Source organism: Sus scrofa, chromosome 4 (assembly GCF_000003025.6).
Source record: "Sus scrofa isolate TJ Tabasco breed Duroc chromosome 4, Sscrofa11.1, whole genome shotgun sequence".
Lineage (NCBI taxonomy): Eukaryota > Metazoa > Chordata > Mammalia > Artiodactyla > Suidae > Sus > Sus scrofa.
In genome coordinates, this window is record NC_010446.5 from 119,127,732 (window position 1) to 119,149,760 (window position 22,029).

The 22,029-nt window shown below is 37.4% G+C and overlaps 1 protein-coding gene across 3 annotated transcripts in view; it reads right to left on the reverse strand.

Annotated features, from left to right (window-relative positions):
• Positions 1 to 22,029, reverse strand: part of SNX7 (sorting nexin 7) — a 217,522-nt gene that overhangs the window by 86,746 nt on the left and 108,747 nt on the right. The window contains exon 9 of one of the 3 annotated variants that reach the window (XM_021090763.1): positions 12,379 to 12,435. The exons of the other annotated variants lie outside the window; for them this stretch is intronic. Coding sequence (XP_020946422.1) covers positions 12,394 to 12,435 — 42 coding nt within the window. The 3' untranslated portion in view covers positions 12,379 to 12,393. Of the gene's footprint in view, positions 1 to 12,378; positions 12,436 to 22,029 lie in introns of those variants that run through there. 3 annotated transcript variants of the gene reach the window in all.

Sequence of the window (22,029 nt, forward strand, 5' to 3'; positions counted from 1 at the left end):
GGAAAATTAAAAAGAATGGACATGAGGAAAGAGTTTATGCCAAAAGAAGGGAGAGAAAGGGTTATATTTAAGTGCAAGTTTGGAACCTATGCTCTGATAAGGTAGGTTCTACATCATGGAGCCCAGCTACTGACTCTGACTCACTCTGCCCCCAACACCCCCTCACCTGCAGTAATCTGGCTCATTTACTGACAGCCTATCATGTGCCAGGCACTGTGCTTTATGTGCATCAGCTCATTTTAAAACATAATGTCAAAAATTAGATTTTTTTATTCCCATTTTAAGGATGAAGAAACTAATGCTAAAAGAGATTCTTTCTCAAAATGTCACCGCCAGCTGGTTTTCAAATCCAGGAATATTTAGCCAAAAGAATGAAGCATCTATGACTAAGATATTGAAAACCATACACTTTGGACAACTTATTTTCAGAATCAAAGTCATAAATAGGTGCAATGTGAGTTCAGTGGAAATGAGAAGACTCAATTGTCCAATTAAAAAAACTTCCTGTGGAAAAAAAAATCTGAAAAAGAACAATGCAGGATCCTTAACCCACTGAGAGAGGCCAGGGATCGAACCCGCATCCTCACGGATACCAGTCAGTTTCATTACCACTGAGCCACAACAACGGGAACTCACATACAATGTATTTATGTATCAAATGTCCTGCTGAATACCTAAATTTACACAGTTTTGTACATCAGTTGTATCTCAACAAAGCTGGAAAAAATAAAGATCATTAAACTAAGGCTCAACAATGTTAAATAAACTTGCCAAGGTCACACATCTATTAAGTGTCAGAATCAGGACTCCGACCCGAGTCTATATAACTTCAGACCTAGTGTTTCAAACATCTAGGTAACCACTTCTAGGGAACTCTTGACTGCGGCACAGGTGACCTAAGCCACTGTCTACCTAAGCTGGAAGCCAAGTGCACAAGAAAGGATTCCCAAGATCAAGTGAGTACCTAAGCGATCAGATAAGATCAACAATAACTAATGATTATGGAGCATCATGACGCCTATACTAGACATCAAGCTAAAAGCTTTATCTGGATTATTTTATTTTTTGCTCACAGAAAATCTAAGAGATAGATGTTAATATTACCTTTACACGAAAGTTGAGGAAATGGAGACTTGGAGAAATTCAGTGTTTTGCCAGGTGGGACTTAAATTCTAGACTCTAGGAACTGCACACTCTTTGTCACTTTACTGTACCTCTATCCGCTGAGAGTTATAATTCCCATCTCTCATAATATTAACTCCTTAATTTCCTAGTACCTGAAACCTTTTAAGTCTGCACCAGTCTTGGGTGATGTTGAGCAGAGTGAATGGAGAGGCCTCCAGCTCCTCCTAGTGGCTAGAGTGGCCATTAACAATTACTAAAGGGCTTTAAGCCCTGTGCATCCATGCTAACCAGGAAACACCAGCTCGTGGGTTTATCTAGAGGCCTGGCAAGCATTAAACACCTGCAATCAAACCCATCCCGAGCCTCAGAGGCCTCATTAAATGTCTGACATCTGGTGTACACCAGGGTACTAGCAACTGGGGAAGAGCACCATGCAGATTAAAACCATAAAATTACCCCCAAATTAGTTCGGCAGATGTGGAGCAGAGACACCAGGAGTTTTGTTTTTCAGCCTCTTCCTTGCGTTCCACTACAATAAATATCAATGCTTGTTATCCCAGCTAATTATACAGTTCTCCAGCACCAAGGAAACTCCATTTTCCTTTCATTTCTGACACACAGCATTGAGACGCATCCCCTCTGACGACCTGCTTCCCCCTCTTTTAAACGGAGCACAACAATCATCCAACTGGCAATCGAAACCTGAACGTTACCCCATCTCCCAACCCTTACTCTTTTTTAGGGTTAATTTTTAAGGCATGCCCTAATTATAGGAATTTACAATCTTTAAAAAGTGGCTATTTTCAGACCTGTTTGCAAGACCACAATCTGAAACATCAGTCAAAAACAGCTTGAACTGACTGCATCCTTCTCTGGAATAGAACATCTAGCAGTGGAACATCCATTTGTAGCTGGTCCATCTGCCTTGTAATTAAGGTTGCATTGCAGCCCCGCACCAAACTTATTTCTGGAAAGGAACAGCTGAGATCCCCCAGATAAGATGTCAGAATATGTGCTACTGGAATTGCATCCAATTTGTTGGTTAACATTATCAGAGCCAGTTTCGTGCTGAATTTAAATCACCAGCAAAGTTGGTGATAGGGCAACATATATCCACAGTAACTCTTGTAAAGTCAGTAATGACTGCCTTGCTCTCCCAGGAGCCACTTGAAAAATCCTTCTCATAAAACCTATTCAAAGCTCAGTGAGGGAAACATCTTGCTGTTGAATGAAAAAAAAAAAAAAAAGACTTATTATGTATATCAATGCTGTATTATGCACTTAAAAGCTATAGAAACCCAACCTTTCCAAATCGCAAAGGATTTTTAACCATAGGTTCATTCTTGTGCCATTATTCACACAGAAAGATGATTGAGTATACATGCTAAAAATGAGAAATCAACTTTAGGGATCAAGTGAGTCAAGGATAAGAACAGTGTGGCCCAAAGGTCTTCGATGCCTCCTCTTATTGAGATTTTAGAGTGAGAAACTCTAAAAATGAGAACCTCAGTATCAGGGGCAAACCTTGAAAATAATTTTTTTTTCTTCCCAAAGCAAGTGCTATGAAAACAAAAGCAGCAAGTGTTTGCAGAAGCTGGTATATTTATAGTATGTAAACGATATATGGTAATATGGCTTCATGTTCTTTTTCTCCAAAAGAATAATTATCAACAGACTCAAAGAATTCCTCAAAGAATACAGACTATAACTGATAAATGTCTGCTGGAACCTACTATCTGCAAAACATTGTTTCACTCTGAGGTGCGTAGTGGTACAGAAAATTTGGCATCAATTGCCTGCCCCTCCCTGTTTGTCTACTTGTTGACAAATTTCTCCCTTAAATGTGGCACCTGTACTCTCCCTTAGCTGACTGCCTTACACTATCGCAGGGCATCGCAGACTTGAGATTTAGAATCAAGTGTCGAAGAAGCACAACACTGCAAGGGAGAGGCTTGTAAAATGGATGGATCTCATGCTAGCACACAGGGACGTGTTGCCTTTGCCGCTTGGGTGTGAACACGAGAACACACAAACACACATACAAATACACCCCCCCTAGATTTTTATGGCATCATCCCCAAAGCCTTCTCTTAATATAGTCAAAAAAAAAAAAAAAAAAACCTAGCATCTCCTTTTAGCTTCCTCCCTTGAAAAATATTTTCAGAATTAGCCCTATCCCAATCCTCTTTGTCTTCTCTCAAATGCACAGCCTTTGAATGAACATGAGTTCAAGTCAATACAACATACATAATTTACAAGGGGGTTTTAAAAAATCCTGCATTTCCAAACACAGTTGTTAAGGTTACAGCAAGTAATAAGAATGCAGAGAGCATCTCACTGTCGACACAGGCATTGGGAAACCTCCTACTGGCTCAGCCAGAGGAAAACGACCCCACAGGTTCACTCAGCAACAGCTGTGGGATCCAGATTACAAATTCCTCCCAAGGCGGTATGAATATGAGCTCGAAATATTCATCTCTCCTTCCAGTGCAAATCTGCCAATGCATTACTGTCTCAATATTTCTATGTACCAAAGCATACCACCCTCAGAGCAGAGCAAGTGGAATCTGAAATTCCTAGGAAATAAAGTATCTGCTACTCAAGAGGGAATAGATGATAAGATCTTCCTCTGGAATCTCCAAATCCATTGGTGGTCGGTAAGAAGACTGAACAGGGATAAAATCAAAGATTCTATCATTATTTTAGACCCTTGAATCTTAAAAAATAAACCTATTTGTGGTTAGATTAATACGTTTCTCTTGGGAACCATCTCCAGCAAAATGCAGGCACATTATTACATAATTGAGAAGAAAATCATATGTGTTGGTTTATAAATATCACAAAAGAACTGGACAAAAACATCCAGACTAAACTATATAAAATCTGAATTTACAGTGACTGGAACATGCATAATATAGATGGAAAGTGAAATTCTGAACTGCAGGCCTCATCTAAGATTGTGATAAAAGTGAACTGCAAGTTTAAAAACAGTGAATTATCCAGATTTTTATTCTAATTTCAACGCAGTAAGTATTGGATATCTTCTATGTTCCTGATACGAACGCCAAGACCCAGAAATACAAGCCCCGCCTCAGGAAGCACACAGCCTAATGGGAAAACACACATGTAACTGACTCTGATAGGACTTTAAGAAAAAAAAAGTCTGCAGAGAGGAAGGACTTCTAGGCTGTAGATAAAGGAATTTAGCTTGTTAGTGCAGTAGCCATATTTTTATAACCATAAACAAATAATCATCCTAGCTGCCACCTCTGCATTGTCAATTTCCAGCATTTTATGGATGATGTCTTCTAACAGGAACTAGCGCCATATCCTCAGGACAGTTCTACCAAACCAGCAGGTGATGAGAAAACTGAAACACCAATGTCGCTCGGATTTGGAAGTCACGTTAAAGACCTTTAAAGTGGATCTGTGGGTAGTTAATACACATGGCATTTCATTAAGAAGGATTCCAAGCTCATGCTAGGTCTAATGAGAAATAGCGCACACCGGATTGGAAATGTCTATTAGGGCTTGCAGGGGAGGGAGAGGGGAAACAGTGTCTGTATTCACGAATCATTTCTACCCTATTCACAGCCACTTTCAAAAGACTAGTGGTAGTGATGACCCCTTTGTAGTTTCCTGCTGTAGTCTGAAGACTGAAGGCTAAGGGTTCTTATGTCTCTCCATCCAGATAATTCCAGGCCTTGACTTCAGTCCAGAGTACATTCTGGCATTTTTCTTAGCTCCATGATGCTAAATAATCAGACATTATTGCACAAAGTCCACAGTGTTATCCAAATTCTCTGAATTTTTCAAGTGCATGATTCATTTTTAAGCATTTTTAAACTGTCCACAAGAGTGAACCAAAGAGCTCTCAGTGTAAGTTCTATTTGTCTTTTCATTGATCTCAATATAATATTATTACCAATGATGTATTTGTTTAGCCAGGATTTTAATTTGCCTCTGACCACTCTTTTGCTCTCTTTTTAAATCTTTTACTGTGTGGTTCATGCTTGCCTACCCAACACCACTAATGATGTCTCAAATGCTTTCAACAGCACACTTTCTCATAAAATGTTTTTATAATAAAATCTGAACTTCATGGAAGAAAATTTCTACACACATTGAAAAAAATAAATTAGAAAAAATTTTAAAAACATTTTCTAATTTTTTATATATGTGGAAACTTTCTAAGCATACATACTAATGTTAAGGAACTCAAATTGTCATCTTGGTTTTATCTTTATGAACATTCAAATTAGCAAGATAGACATTTACTCATCTTTTTCCAACCATATCAAGAGATGGTTCTTCGTTAGCATATGAACGTGTGGTTCAAGTTACACTGACTGCTGCAGAAGACTGCTGGGAGACCCCCACACCCAGAGCATGAAAGAATTCTTGCAGAAGTATATATACAGCACACTCCACTCCACTCATTCTTCTCCAAATACCATAGTCGGTTTTGTTGTTGTTGTTGTTGTTTTTGTCTTTTCTCCACCCACAGCATATGGAAGTTCCCAGGCGAGGGGTTGAATTAACGCTGCAGCTCCCAGCCTACACCACAGCCACAGCAACTCCAGATCCAAGCTGCATCTGTGACCTACACCACAGCTCACAGCAACACCGGATCCTTAACTCACTGAGCAAGGCCAGGCATCGAACCTCAACCTCATGGATACCAGTTGGGTTCATTACCAGTGAGCCACAATGGGAACTCCCTATGACAGCCATTTAAATGTTTAGGATAAAAAAATCATTTAATATCAAGTGGAAATAGCAAGATACATGTTATATGGTACCACAATAACATAAATACGATTTTTCATAAAATACAGGTATATTATGCCAGATGTTAATAGCAGTTGTAACTCTAGAGTATACTTAAAAACAAACTTTTTTGCTATTCTGTAGATTTTTCTATAAGAAATATGAATTGCTTTTTTAAGGAGAAAAATGTTTCCACAAAAAGTTTGAAACTTCCCAAGGGGTAATTTCTTTGGTGAGTATTATGGAAGAAATGATTCTGGTGCTGAAGAGCTAGTTGCACAATAAAATCTGATTGGTGAGTCCTCGCAGAGGAAGCTTTTCTTCTATTGGCTTCCAGAGCTGAGACCAGGAGGGGCCAGCTATGTTATACCACTAACATGTCTAGTTATCGGTGAAACAGCAGCCCCAACAGAAACACCCCATTGAAGAGCTTTTCTAAAATCTTTAAAATATGTATATAGAAAGATATTTAGTCAATACTTTGTATCACAGAATAGTAGTATCAAAGAGAAATACCTATTTTTTTACTTTGCCACTGTAACACTTCATAGTTTACCTTCTAAGACAGCATACTCCAAGTTAAGAGTGCCAACGGGGGTGGTGAGGGGCAGAAAATGCTACGCCTTTCTAAGTGCACTTATTTTTTTAACTGCTTTGTTGATATAAAATTAGCATACAACAAATACCACATTTGTAAATATGCACTTTGATGAGTTTTGACATATGTATACACCCATGAAACCACGAATACAGAGTAATGAACATAACCATCATTCCCAAAGGTTTCCTTATCTTTTTATAAATCCTCTCTCCCACCTCTCCTCACTCCACCCGCATATCCTGTCCCCAAATTAATGCGTCACTATAGATTATAGACTAATCTGTCACTCTGGATTGGTTTGCACTTCCTAGAACTTGCTATAAATAGAATTATATTGAGTACCCTATTTTTACCTGCTTCATTCTCTCAGTGTAATTATTTGGGGATTAATTCATGCTATAGAATACATCAATAGTTCATTTTCATTGCTCAAGAGAACTCCATTATATACAATTTTTCATAGAATAATTATATGACCATAATTGTATGGTTATATTAATTTCATTATATAAATACCATTGTACACAATTAATATATAAGTAAAATTAAATTACATGCATGTATAAAATATGTTTATCAAGTCACTTTGATTTGTTTACAGATTTTGGCAATTAAACACAAAGCTTTTTGTGTGGGGGGCCATAGACCTTTAATTCCCTTGAATAAACTCCTAGGAATAAAATGCCTAGATTACATGGTAGGGGTATGTCAACATTTTAAAGAACCTTCCAACTCTCCCACAGTAGTGGTACTATTTTATATTTTCTTCAGCATTATAGGTGGGTTCCAGTTACTCCACATTCCAGGAATTGTCAGCCGTCTTTTTAAATTTAGCCGTCCCAATAGATGTGTGGTAATATTTCATCGCAGTTTTATTTTTTAAGTTTTATTGAGGTATAATGATTTGCAATGTTGTACTAACTTCAGGTTATGACAAAGTGTATTAGTTCTACATATACATATATCATAGCAGTTCTAATTTACATTTCTTTAAAGACAAGTTGTGCTGTGTATTGTTTCATTTGCTTATTTGTCACAGTAGTATATCTATTTTTAGTCTATATAGATCTTTTGCCCATTAAAAAAATAAGTTGTTCACTCTTATTGAGTTTTCAGAGGTTCTTATGTATTCTGGATATAAGTTCGTCATATGCTTTAAGGTTTTTTTTTTTACCATTAATTTTCAGTAACTGGATCATTATGTGAACTGTAGTTGTCTTCTTGTTTCTTGTACTCAGGATTCCTTGAGATTATTGATTTGTGGATTCATAGATTTCACCAAATTTGAAATTTTTTCAGCCTTCACTTCTTCAAATATTTTTTCCCATTTCTGCCCCTGTCTTTGAGCTCTCCAGCTACAAGTATGTTAGCCACTTGAAAGTGTTCCCATGCCTGGGAGTTCCCGTCATGGCTCAGTGGAAATGAATCTGACTAGTAACCATGAGGATGCAGGTTTGAACCCCTGGCCTCGCTCAGTGAGTCAAGGATGTGGCATTTCTGTGAGCTGTGGTGTAGATCGCAGATGCGGCTTAGATCTGGCATTGCTGTGGCTGTAGTGTAGGCCGGCGGCTACAACTCCAATTCAGTCCCTGGCCTGGGAACTTACATATGCCAAGGCGTGACCCTAAAAAGACAAAAAAAAAAAAAAAAAAATTATTCTATGTCTCACTGATTTTCTGTTCCTCTTTAAAAAATTCTCCTTTATATTTCACTTCAATATTATCTATTCCCAAGTCTTCATGCTTAATAATTTTTATATCCAAAATGCTGAATTTCATGAATCCCATGCAGTGTATTACTCAGCTCAAACATTTTAGTTTGCACTTATAGAAATGCAATTTTCATCCTTTTTCATATCTCCCATGTCTATATATAATTTTTGAACATATAGAATAGGGTTATGATAGTTCTTTTAATGTTTTTATTTGCTAGTTTACATTTATGTCAGCTCTGGCTTTCAAATGACTATTTTCCCCCCTCTCATTCTACTGCTTTGTCTGTTTCATCATTTTAATTTCAAACATTGTAAATTGCACGTTGATGCTGAATATTTGTGAACTGTCATAACTATTCTTGAGTTCTCTTCTAGGTCATAGTTAATTTACTTGGATACTGTCTGATCTTGCTTTTAAGATTTGTCAGGTAAGACTGGAGATGTGTTTAAGACCAATTAATTCCTATGATTGATGAAGACAATTCAGCGAGCGCCACCTGATGCCCTATGGATCATGATTTTTTTCTGACTCGCTGGTAGGAAGAGAGGCTACTTTGAGCCCCATGTCACTGCCATCACCTTGAATCCACGAAGGTTGTTCCCTCCCTGGCTTCACCCCCATTCACCAGTCACCACTCTACTAAAGAAATGAAGGGACCAGCTCAGGCCTTTGGGTTCTCTCTCTGCAGCACTTCGGGGAGGTAAACTCTGGGCAGCTTTTTGTCCTCAAACTCTCTGTCTCTTCAATTCAGGGTTTTAGCCAGGCTCTGCCTCAGTTCTGCCTTCATATTCTATGGCCTGGAAACCCTCTCAAGACAAAAATCTAGGGAAAACACAGGGCACACAACATTTACCCCCATCTTTCAGGGATCATGTCCTACATTACCTAATACCAGTGTCTTGGTAATTCTTATTCCATATATTTTGTCCATTTTTATCAGGTTCAGTGGTAATTTTATTCCCCGTAACTCCATCTTAGTTGAAAGTGGATACACCTGAGTGTATTCATTCTAATCCTAAGTGACCACCTGTAAATCTAAGCATTCGGAGTAGAGAGTAAGTATCTACACTGTCCATACAGTCACAGAGTCTCAACTATTCCTCTGTGAAGTATTCCATACAAAAAAAAAGAAAAAAAGAAGAAAGGATGTGGTGTGTATGTGTGTGTATATATACACATACAGACATATATGCACAATGGAACACTACTCAGCCATAAAAAGAATAAAATAATGCAACTTGGATGCAACTAGAGAATTCTCATATTAGATAAATAAAGTCACAAAGAGAAGGACAAATACCATATGCTATCACTCATACGTGGAATCTAAAATATGGCACAGATGAACCTATCTACAAAACAGAAACACACTCACAGACAAAGAGAACAGACTTGTGGTTTCTAAGTGGGAGCAGGAAGGGAGTAGGATGGACTGGTAGTTTGGGGTCGGCAGATGCAAACTATGACCTTTAGGATGGGTAAGCAACGAGGTCCTACTGTATGGCACAGGGAACTACGTCCAGTCTCTTGGGATAGACCATGGTGGAAGATAAGAAAAGTGTGTGTCAATAGCCAGGACATGGAAACAACCCAAATGTCCATCGACAGATGATTGGATTCGGAAGATGTGGTATATATACACAATGGAATACTACTCAGCCATAAAAAAGAATGACATAATGCCATTTGCAGCAACATGGATGGAACTAGAGAATCTCATCCTGAGTGAAATGAGCCAGAAAGACAAAGACAAATACCATATGACATCACTTATAACTGGAATCTAATATCCAGCACAAATGAACATCTCCTCAGAAAAGAAAATCATGGACTTGGAGAAGAGACTTGTGGCTGCCTGATGGGAGGGGGAGGGAGTGGGAGGGATCGGGAGCTTGGGCTTATCAGACACAACTTAGAATAGATTTACAAGGAGATCCTGCTGAATAGCATTGAGAACTATGTCTAGATACTCATGTTGCAACAGAAGAAAGGGTGGGGGAAAAAATGTAATTGTAATGTATACATGTAAGGATAACCTGACCCCCTTGCTATACAGTGGGAAAATAAAAAAAAAAAATTAAAAAAAAAGAAAAAAAGAAAACTTAAAAACCCTAAAAAAAAAAAGTGTGTGTGTGTGTGTGTGTGTGTGTGTGTGTGTATGACTGACTTTGCTGTATACCAGAAATTGGCACAACACTGTAAATCAACTATACTTTATTAAAAATTTTTAAAAAGATGGCTTTGATCTGAACTATTGTTACTGTTTAATGGCACTGCTTTCAGTAAATGGTTTGCACTTTATCTTTTTTTAAAAATTGCTTTTTAGAATTAACATTTTTGTACTATACTTTAGTGATTTTGTTTAAGTGCTGTGTTAATTTTATTTTTCACTGCCAAGTTAAAGCCCTTTTCAACAGGTTATAGAGATAAATCTAGAAATTACTTATTTTACATTGATTTTTTTAAATGCAGGATGGTTCTCTGTAAACTTAATTTTAGAATATACAGGTAAAAGCATAATAAAACAATAGGGTATTTTTTGATAAAGAAAACATTTTAACCATTTAGGAAAACATACTTTTTGTGTAGCTAAAACACAGAACTTTACGTCAAAGGCTTAGACCATACCTAGAGATAAAATCACTTTAACTGTTTTGCTTGAGTTGATTACTTGGTTGTTTCAAACTCCCTGGCAATGCAATTAAATTGGTTGGGCCATTACATATTATGAAATTGGCAGGTTGTTTCTCTGAACTGACTCACTGAGTCCATCAAAACCAGTCGAACTGGTAGCATATGGAGCCATAAGACAACTTGGGAATAGTCTCATGTTGGGTGCTGTTGGTTTTGGAGAGCACCAAGAAAACACCTGTGTTTGCTTTTCCTGCAACATTTTCATCAAAGGATTTTGAATATACAACAGTATTAAAGCTCCTTAGAGCTAAAGCATCTTTGTTATTTGAGGAAACATAGTCATGATTGCAAATAGTCCATGACATACATATTGCATAGTAGTATCTAGTAAGGAAATCACATCCAGAACTTAAAATAACCCCTTGATGGCATCAGAAACAGAACATTCATATTAACTAAATTAAATATACACTAGTAAGAAACTGATCTAATATTTACCAAATGACCACTGCAAAGCTGAAGTAGAAACTTCGAATGACATTCAGTAAATAGATTGATACATTTATGCTGGATTTACAGAGTAGATCTTGGCACTTCTTGTCATTAAAAAGCCAGTAAGCTTTATTGTACCAAGAGGCTTGCTTTAAACATCTTCCTCATTGCCAGAATTGAAGGTTTTGCTTAGAATGTTATTTTGTACACAAGGGACTGTGACAAATACTAACTTGAAAGAACAGCAGAGTTTTTTGCAAATCTTGTTTAAAGTGGCATTGACAGTTGCACCTTCACTATTTTAGTTTCTCTCCTAACTGCATGATTTTGTTAAGAAAGAAGCAATACAGGCTGAATGGAGCATCAGAAAGGAAATTACATGGTCTAAGATGAGGGCTGAGGTATGGGTAAGAGGAAACTAGAATGGAAAGGGTATGTTTCACAGACTCACGTAATTTTAGTCAGGAAATAGTTTAACAGCCAACGAATACATTTCCTAATTGTACACAGATATTCTGTGTGGCTTCACCCAGATGTTACCAAAAGTGAGGTCCAACTGCTTCCCACTCTAAAGCCAATGAGGCTCAATGAGTTAAGGAGCTGGCATCAGCACAGTAATGGTTCTGGTTACTGCTATGGCACAGGTTTGATCCCTGGCCCAGGAACTTCCACATGCTGTGGGTGTAGCCAGAAAAAAAAATAATAAGTAAATGCACAAATAAATAAAGCCAATAAAGGGAAGTTCGGTGAAAAGGAAAATTTGCTTTATTTCAGAAGTTGCCAATGAAGGAGGGGAGACTCTTTGTTCAAAGGCCAACTTCCCCCACTGACAGTCCGTGGGCCAGACCTTTCAAAGGGGAGTTTCAGGGGTGTAGAGGCAGAGGGAGGGGGCTACAAGCAGAAACGGTACAGTCGGCTCTGACAGTCATCTTGAAATTGGTTCTGCAGTGATCTGATCAGCATCATCCCCATTGGTCAGTACAGTTAGTCTTCAGTTCCAGGGTTGATTTGTTCTCATTTCCTTGAGGCCAGTTCTCAGCATTATGGCAGCTTATGTCATGGATACAGTCTGGTCAGCATGTGGTTCATTTCTTCCACCTGGTGGGGAGTTCAGTTTCTACAGGACCGCTCACAGGATACGGCTATTTCATCTATAGTCCTTGAGGAGGAACTAAACGTCCTTGACTTTGCTTAATGACTAAACTATTGTTATTTGGTCTTGTTTGACTATTTTCTTTTGCTTCTGCCTTTTTGCACTTCTCTGATTAAACTTAGTCTTTGATTAAAGTTTTTCTACAGACCAAAGGCAGGCAGAGGTCATGGGCTGGGGAGGACCATAGGGTCCCGCGCCATCCCACAGAGACAAGACAACAGTCTACCCAAGCAGGTCTACTGTTAGTTTTCAGTCTTACCTGCTAGATTCCCAAATTGGGTGACACTGATATTTCCTCCTTTCTGGCACTCAGCAGGGTTTCTAAAGGGAAAAGAGTCTGGTTGTGGCTGATGGCAGTGTCTCTTCCTCCCTCTGCGTGACACCCTTCCTTTTCCAAGAGACTTTGTGGGAGAACTCCACAGTTCCCCGCCACTGCTGAACCAGTACTTCAGGGAAACTTATGCTTATCAAAATCAAAGACCTAGAGAGTTCCTGTGGTGGCTCAGCAGTAACGAACCCAACTAATATCCACTAGGACTCAAGCTCCATCCCCTGGCCTCGCTCGGTGGGTTAAGGGTCTCGAGTTACTGTGAGCTGTGGTGTAGGCTGGCAGCTGTAGCTCCAATTTGATCCCTAGCCTGGGAACTTCCATATGCCAAGGGTGCTGAAGAATGAAAGAAAGAAAGGGAGAGAGAGAGAGAGAGAGAGAGAGACAGAGAGAGAGAGAGAGAGAGAGAGACAGAGAGAGAGAGAGAGAGAGAGAGAGAGAAAGATAGAAAGAAAGAAAGAAAGAAAGAAAGAAAGAAAGAAAGAAAGAAAGAAAGGAAGGAAGGAAGGAGGAAGGAAGGAAGGAGGAAGGAAGGAAGGAAAATAAAGAAAGAAGGAAAGAAGGAAGGAAGGAAAGAAAGAAAGAAGGATGGAAAGAAGGAAGGAAGGAAAGAAAGAAAGAAGGATGGAAAGAAGGAAGGAAAGAAGGAAGGAAAGAAGGAAAGAAAGAAAGAGAAAGAAAGAAAGAAAGAAAGAAAAGAAAGAAAGAAAGAAAGAAAGAAAGAAAGAAAAGAAAAGAAAAGAAAAGAAAAGAAAAGAAAAGAAAAGAAAAGAAAAGAAAAGAAAAAAGAAAAGAAAAGAAAAGAAAAAAGAAAAGAAGGAAGGAACCTGGACTTCTCAGATAGGGACGGCAGTTTAGGGGGAGGAGTAAGAGCACAGACTTTGCTGTGATTACACTGATTGTTACGTGTGATTGTACAAGCTATTTCACGTCTTCACGTATCTGAAGAAAAAAGGTAATAATTGTTTTGGTTTCATAATATCAAGTCAAGATTTTACCTGTGTAAACTGCTTGACAGCATACCTGTTAAAAATATTATCCATGGTTACTATGTAATCAAACAGAATTACTAGATTCCAATATTTCTTTTCCCGGAAGAACCCAGTGATCTGGTAGCCTTTCATTTTACTCAAGATTCACAGTGGGGAAAATAGGATATTCTGATGGCATACAAATTTACTTTGGCAACCAGATTTTATGCATTAAAACATAAAGCACTGAAAATATATCCTATCAGCAGCAATGCCGTAATGGTATCCAAGTTCTGTATCACATTTATCTGGGGCCACGGGCTTCTCAAAGAATCATGGGCTTGGAAACAGCAGCAATGGAGCACCATAGCCACCTGCTGGTGACGGTGGCTACCCTTCAGTATCTGGAGTTAGTGATGGCTTTTTCCACCTCCTCACCCTTCTGGCCACCATTTTGTTTGTTGGTTTATTTTTTCAGATTCAGGATTCAAGGAACTGGGAGTCACGTGTCTAGCTGATAACAGCTTCTGCAAGCTCAGTGTAGCAGCTGACTCAAGGAAAGTGAGGTGATAAGAGAGAAAGTCTGGTAACCACTGAATCAATCAACATGAAGTATCTCTGCTTCCTGGACTGAAACCAGAGAAAGGTATGTCAGAATAGTATATAAATAAATGATCTTCCTTTCATGTATTTTTAAAGATCTTTTGATGAATCAATTATTAAATTCCTGAATGAAGGTAAGGAAAATGGAACAAATTTATTCTTCTCCATATGATACGTTTGGACGTGCAAAAAAAATGAATGGCTCTCAGACTTTAGCAACTGTTTTTCCTGCACTGCATGCCTCTCCTTTGCTGTGAGGCCACATGTGACACAAAACACAATTAGCCTTTCAGTTGGGCTTTGCATTTTTCTGATCTTCTAACCACGGGGTGTCAGCTATCTCAATGTAGAACCACCCCCTCATAATAAGATTATACATTAGACTCTGTCTTATCTAGTTTTACGAAAGGTTTCTGAAAACTAAAAGGAACAAATTAACTCTGCCAAGTCTGTGATAAAGTTTCTTCCTCTCTCTCTCATTGTTAAAAATATTCCCATGACTGTACCTAACTGTACATTTAATACTCCTCAAGGAAAGACCATTTACAGCATCCTAAATGAAGGACACTGAAAATCTGCATAACCTACATTTGATTCTTGGGGCTACAGTCATATTTGCTCAGGACTAAATATTGTAGTAGTATCTTATAACAAGTTGTAAAATGACTATTAGAGTAAATTTTTTTGAATAGTATGTAAACACAATATATACCACATTGTCTTTATCCATTCATCCCATATTGAGAACTTCCGGCTATTTCCATACCTTGGCTATTGTAAATACAGCCTCCATAAACATGGGGATGCAGATATCTTTTCAAGTTAGTGTTTCTGTATCCCTTGGATAAATATCCATAAGTGGGATAGCTGGATCATATGATAGTTCTATTCTTAATTTGAGGAGGCATCTCCATACTGTCTTCCACAGTAGCTGGGCCAATTGACATTCCCACCAACAGTGCATGAGAGTTCTCTTTCTCAATATCCTCACCAACTCTTGTCATTTCTTATCTTTTCGATACTAGCCAATGGGTGTGAGGTGACTCTCATTTCACTTTTGCTTTGCATTTCTCTGATAATTAGTGATATTAAACATTAGTAACATTGAACATCTTTTCATGTGTCTGTTAAGCATCTGTATGTCTTCTTTGGAAAAATATCGATTTGGTTCCTCTGCCCACTTTCTAATTCAGTTTTTGGTTTTTTGTTGTTGTTCTTGTTGAGTTGTATGAGTTCTTTACATATTTTGGATATTAACCTTTTATCAGATATATTATTTGCAAATATCTCCTCCCATTCAGTAAGTTGTCTTCTCCTTTAATTGGTGGTTTCCTTTGCTATGAAGAATATTTTAGTTTGATATAATCCCATTTGTTTATTTTTGCTTTTGTTTTCCATGCCTGAGGGGACATTTCTAGAAAGACATTGTTAAGACCAATATCAAGGTGTACTGCCAATGTTTTCTTCTAGTAATTTTATGGTTTCAGGTTTTACATGAAAGTCTTTAACCCACTTTGAGTTAACTTTTGTGTATAGCGTGAGATGGTCTACTTTCATTTTTTTGCATACAGCTCTCCAGTTTTCCCAATACCACTTAATGAAATGACTATTCTTTCTCCTCTGTATGGTCCTTGCTCCTTTATCATAAATTAACTGTCCATATAAGGGTGGGTTTATTTCTGGGCTATCAATTCAGTTCCACTGATGTATGTATCTGTTTTTCTGTCAATACTATGCTATTTTTATTACTATGGCTTTGTGGTGCAATTTGAAGTCAGGAGGTATGATATAGGCAGTTTTGTTCTTTTATCTCAAAGTTGCTTTGGTTATTCAGGGTCTTCTGTGATTCATACACATTTTAGAATTTTAGTTTCTATGTCTATGAAAAATGTCCTTGGGATATGGATAAGGATTGACTTGGTAACACAGAATTTGACAATGTTCATTCTTCCAATCCAGGAGCACAGAATATCTTTCCATTTATTTGTATCTACTTCAAATTCTTTCAACAATGTCTTGTAATTTTCAGTATACAGATCTTTCACCTCCATGATGAAATTTATTTCTAAACATTTTATTCTTTTTGTTGCAACTGTCAATAGGATTGTTTTCTTAATTTCTCTGCTGGCTCACTGTTAGCATATAAAAATGCTGCAGATTTTTTGTATATCAATTTTGTATACTGAAACTTTACTGTATCTGTTTTTTATTTATAACTTTTTTGCTGGAGTCTTTAGGGTTTTCTCCATATAAGTCATGTCATATGCAAACAGAGATAATATTACTTTTTCATTTTCAATATGGGCACCTTTTATTTATTTTTCTTGCCTAATTGTTCTGACTAGGACTTCCAATACTATGTTGATTAGGAGTGGGAAGAGTGGGTATCCTTGTCTTATTCCTGATTTTAAAAGAATAGCTTCCAGTTTTTCACCATTGCATATTATGTTAGCCATGTAATTTCATATATGGCCTTTGTTATGTTGAGGTATGTTCTTTCTGTAGTCTCTTTATTGAGAGTTTGTATCATAATTGGATATTCAATCTTGTCAAATGCTTTTTTAGCATCTTTCGAGATTATCATTTTTTTCCCTTTACTGTGTTAATGAAGTATCTCATGATGATTGATTTGCAGATAATGAAACATTCTTGCATCCCTGGAATATATCCCACTTGATCACGGTGTATGATACTTTCTATGTATAGTTGAGCTGAGGCTGCTAATATTTTGCTGAGGATTTTTGCATCTGTGTTCATTAGAGATATTGGTCTGAATTTTGGGTTTTTGTGTGTGTGTGTGTATTGTCCTTGTCTGGTTTTGGTTTGAGGGTGATGTTGGCCTCTCTTCTCTTCAATTTTTTTAGAATAGTTTGAGAAGTATAGGTATTAATCCTCTTTGAATGTTTGGTAGAATTCACCTGTAAAACTGTCCCTGAACTTTAGATTTGGGGGAATTTTTTGATGACTGTTTCAATCTCTGTACTAGTGTTCTATTTAGATTTTTCTACTCCTTCAGTCTTAGAAATTTGTATGATTTGAAGAATTTGTCTATGAATTTGTCTACTTCTTCTAGGTTGTCCAATTTGTGGTATAGCTGTTCATAATATTCTCTTATCATCTTTTGTATTTCTATGGTCCAACCAAGTTGACTCAAAATTAATCATTACAAGTCCAATCCTTGTCATCTTGACACCGACATGCATCTCCTTAAACCACAGTTAATCTCCCAATAAAGACAATAACCAAGTTCTCTTTTTGCCTATCACAATACAACTATCCTATGTACAACAAAAAGCTCATTCATCCTCTTTCCAAGAGAAGATGCAAAGTCCTTGGAAAATGTTTACTTTTCTTGATACCTTGTAACAAACATTATTAATATAAAGCTAACAATACTTAAATATAATGACAAATTCAATTTATCTGATGTGACATGATGAGAGGATAAAAGAGGGAAGAAAAAGATATTTGTTTTAAACACACACACACACAAATGCGCAAACATTGATAACAAAATAAGGAAGTAATATTCATGACGATGACAGCCCTCATTCTGGCAACTGTTACATGGTTGTGGTTGTAGGTGGTATTTATAACTACCCACTCTGTATTCCCTTTGCCTTCAGTAAGCACCCTGGTGGAGCCAGTGGAGCATAAAATCATGGGAATAGAAAGCAAAAATTTTGCTTATGAGTCACTAGAGTAATAGTGAGTTCTGCCATTCTCATGTCTGTCACTTGATTCCTAAACCTGTGAATCCCGGCTCTGGGTGATAGAGCATCCTTAGTAGATACTAATTCGGAGCATACACAGCCTCACGTGAGGCTGGTCCTGATTGAGACCCTAGCTCACAACTTCTTCATAAACTCAGAGACTAAGTTATATTATCCCCATAGTGCCTTCCAGCTTTTAGGGTTGTATGTCATGACTACATAATACTTCATGCTTCTCAGATGAAAAAGATTATAATGTTTCCGTGTAATAGCAGAATTTTGTGAACTATTTTCTTTAAAAGGAATTATCTTCAAATCTTTAAGTATTTGCAGCCTTGCTTTAAAAGAGGAGAAAAATATTGACCCCCTAAATGGAATTCTTCATGATTTTCATTGCATATTTCTAAAGGAACATTCAACTAAACTCATCTTTTATAGAGAAAGGATCTATAAGTATAAGTAAGGGATCTATCTATAAGGATCCAGTATAAGAGCTTCAGGAAAAAAAAAAGAAGAAAAGAAAATGCAGCTATTATGCATATTCGATCTTAAAGTTTATAAGTAGATAATTATAGTTCTTTGGCTTGGATTTTCCATTTGAGCCCTTTAAAAGTTCACCGAAGGATGCAAATTAGGCCATCAAGCCATCTTGACCTCTTTTGGGCTCTGTGATAAAATAATTAAACAAAAAACTTTCCTCTCCAAAAACGTATTGATTATAGCACAATTCTCACTTCTTTCAAACGTTAGAATCTGAATTCCTTAGGATGGACTCTGTTCCAACATGACAGGCATACATAAGAGCATGAGACTAAAAAAAAAAAAGAGCATAAGAAAGGATGATAATAAAGGGGAAAAGAGGTGAAAGGCAAGGGAAAAGGTGAATTACTATGATGTTATCCCAAGAAATTCATATTTTATAATAATTTCAAAAAGCAACATTAAACGACTGTAGTGCTACTTTAGAAGAAACAAATAAAGGGGAAAGAAACTACATGTCCTTCAAGAGTAGCTCTAGGCTAGGCATGAAGTTTGGGATCAGGCTTGAAGATCTCTCATAGCACTCAAGTCTTTCAGTCTGCGATCCACCGCAGCAGACTCATGGAGATGAGACATGGAATTTCTAAACTGTCCGCTCAAGGTTCTGACTTGTTGTAGATACTGCTAGTTATCTACCCTGCACCTAGATTTTCCTTCTTCTTACTAGTGGAACTTTGATCTTATTCTGTGGCAGCTGTTATTTACAAATAAATATCAGATTCTCCATTCGTCCTAGAAGCTAAGGATGGTATGTGACCCCAAAGAGTTGTGGTAAATTCCGGCCATCGCGTTATCAGCAAGACTATTTATTATGATCAGCATTCACTTCCTAACTGCCAAACTCCATAGGTCCATTTCCTAGATGTTGGCTCTGAAACCATTCACTTTATTTATTTTATGTTTCCTTTTTTCAGCTGCACCTGTGGCATATGGAAGTTCCCAGGCTAGGGGTCAAATTGGAGCTGCAGCTGAGGCCTACTCCACAGCCAAGTCAACACTGGATCCTTAACCCACTTAGCGAGGCTAGGGATTGAAACTATGTCCACGAACACTATGCCAGGTTCTTAACCCACTGAGCCACAGTGGGAAATACTATCCCAAAACTCTTTCCTTCCTTTGCTTCCAAAACAAAATTCTGGGCTTCTTCCCCTAACATTTTAGCAACTCCTTTCAAATTCTACTGCCACTACTTTAGCTAAGATCTCAATAATATCTAATCTGTGCTATAGCAACAAATTCTTAATCTCTCAGCCTCCAATTCAAATGTAAGCTCACTTTGTTATGTACAGAATCACCTTATTTTCTCTAATCAGTTTAAACTAGCACATTCTGAAGCTGAGAATATGAATCAGAGTGTTAGAGAATTTTTTTTCTTTTCTTTTCTTTTTTTGTATTTTTAAGGCTGCACCTATGGCATATGGAAGTTCCTAGGCTAGGGGTTGAATCTGAGCTGTAGCAGCCAGCCTATGCCACAGCCATAGCAATGCCAGAGCTGAGTCTCCTCTGCGACCTGCACCACAGCTCATGGCAACACTGGATCCTTTAACCCACTGAGTGAGGCCAGGGATCGAACCCACATCCTCATGGATACTACTTCATTACTGCTGAGCCATGATGGGAACTCCTGAGAATAGTTATTATTACTGTGACTGTATTATTCTCAGGATGACACAGACAAGCAGATTTCAGGAAGAGTGGGACATGACAAGAAATAAATCTTTAAACCCATACATATATGGTCAATTAATTTTTGACCAAGAAGTCAAGAATTTACAATGGGGAAAAAGTCTCTTCAATAAATGGTGTGGGGAAAACTGGAAAACCATATGCAAAGAATGATATTAGACCCCTATTTTATACCATATACAACAATCAACTCCAAATAGATTAAAAAATTGAATATAAAACCTGAGACTTTAAAACTCATAGAAAAAAACATGAGACATTTTAAGTTCCTTGCCACTGGTTTTGGCAATGTTTGTTTTGGAATCTGACATCAAAAGCAAAGACAACAAAAGCAAAAAATAAACAAATGGGATTACTTACCTCAAACTAAAATACATCTGCACAGCAAAGGAAAACAGAAAATGAAAGACATCCTATAGAATAAGAGAAAATATTTGCAAACCACATATCTGATAAGGTGTTTATGTCCGAAATAGAAACTCATACAACTCAATAGCCAAAAAGTGAACAATTTAATTAAAAAATGGACAAAGGACCTGAATAGAAACTTTTCCAAAGAAGACACAGAGATGGACTACAGGTAGATGAAAAGAGGTTGGCATCAGTAATCCTCAGAGATGCAAATCGAAACCACAATGAGATATAGCTTCTCACCTGTTAGGATATCTAATCAAAATGACAAGAGAGAGCAAATGCTGGTAAGGAGAAAAGGGAACCTTTGTGCTGTTAATGGGAACTTAATCTGGTACAGCCAATATGGAAAACAGTATGGAAGTTTCTCAAAAAGCTAAAAACATAACTACCATATGATCCAGCAATCCCACTTCTGGGTATGAATCCAAAGGAAGCAAAATCACTGTCTGAAAGAGATACCTGCACCCCTGTGTTCACTGTAGCATTACTCACAATAGCCAGTATATGGAAACCACTTAAGTATCCATCAACAGATGAATGGATATCTAATAGGAGATTATTCACGCTTAAAAAAAAAAAAAAGGAAATTCTGTCATTTTCAAAAACATGGATGAACTCTAAGGGCATTATGCTAAGTGAAATAAGCCAGATAAAGACAAATACTGCATGGTATCACTTGTATGTGGACTAGTGATTAAAAAATAGTAATAATAAAATAAAAAGCTAAGCTCATAGAAACAGGGAGTAGGAAGCAGCTGCTGACCCTGAAAGGCAAGAGAAATAGGGAAAGATGAATAAAAACATCCAAACTTTTAGTTGTAAGATGAATAAGATGGAAGAATCTCATATATAACATGAGGACTGCAGCTAATAACCCTGAATTGGAAAACCGAAATTTGCTACAAGATTAGAACTTTAATGTTCTCTCCAAAAAAAAAAAAAAGAAAGAAAGAAAAAAAAAGTAAATATGTCAGGTGATGAATGTGTTAATTAATTCAACAGAGGGAATCCTTGCAAATGTAAATATCTTATGATTTTCAGGGTAAATTAAACCTTAATAAAGCTGAAAATTTTTTAAATAAATACATAAACCTAGCTCGAATGTGCCATGGGAAGATGGAGAGAAGAACTGGAGACAACAGGAAAGTTCATCCAGCACTGGGTGACTCTTCATTAGTCCGAAAGGGGTAAGTCTGAGTCCTTTGTGTCCCCATCTGACACACGCTAACACTAGTGCTCAAATCCTCTTCTGACTCTTCACTTTTTAAAAAAATTGAGAAAGGA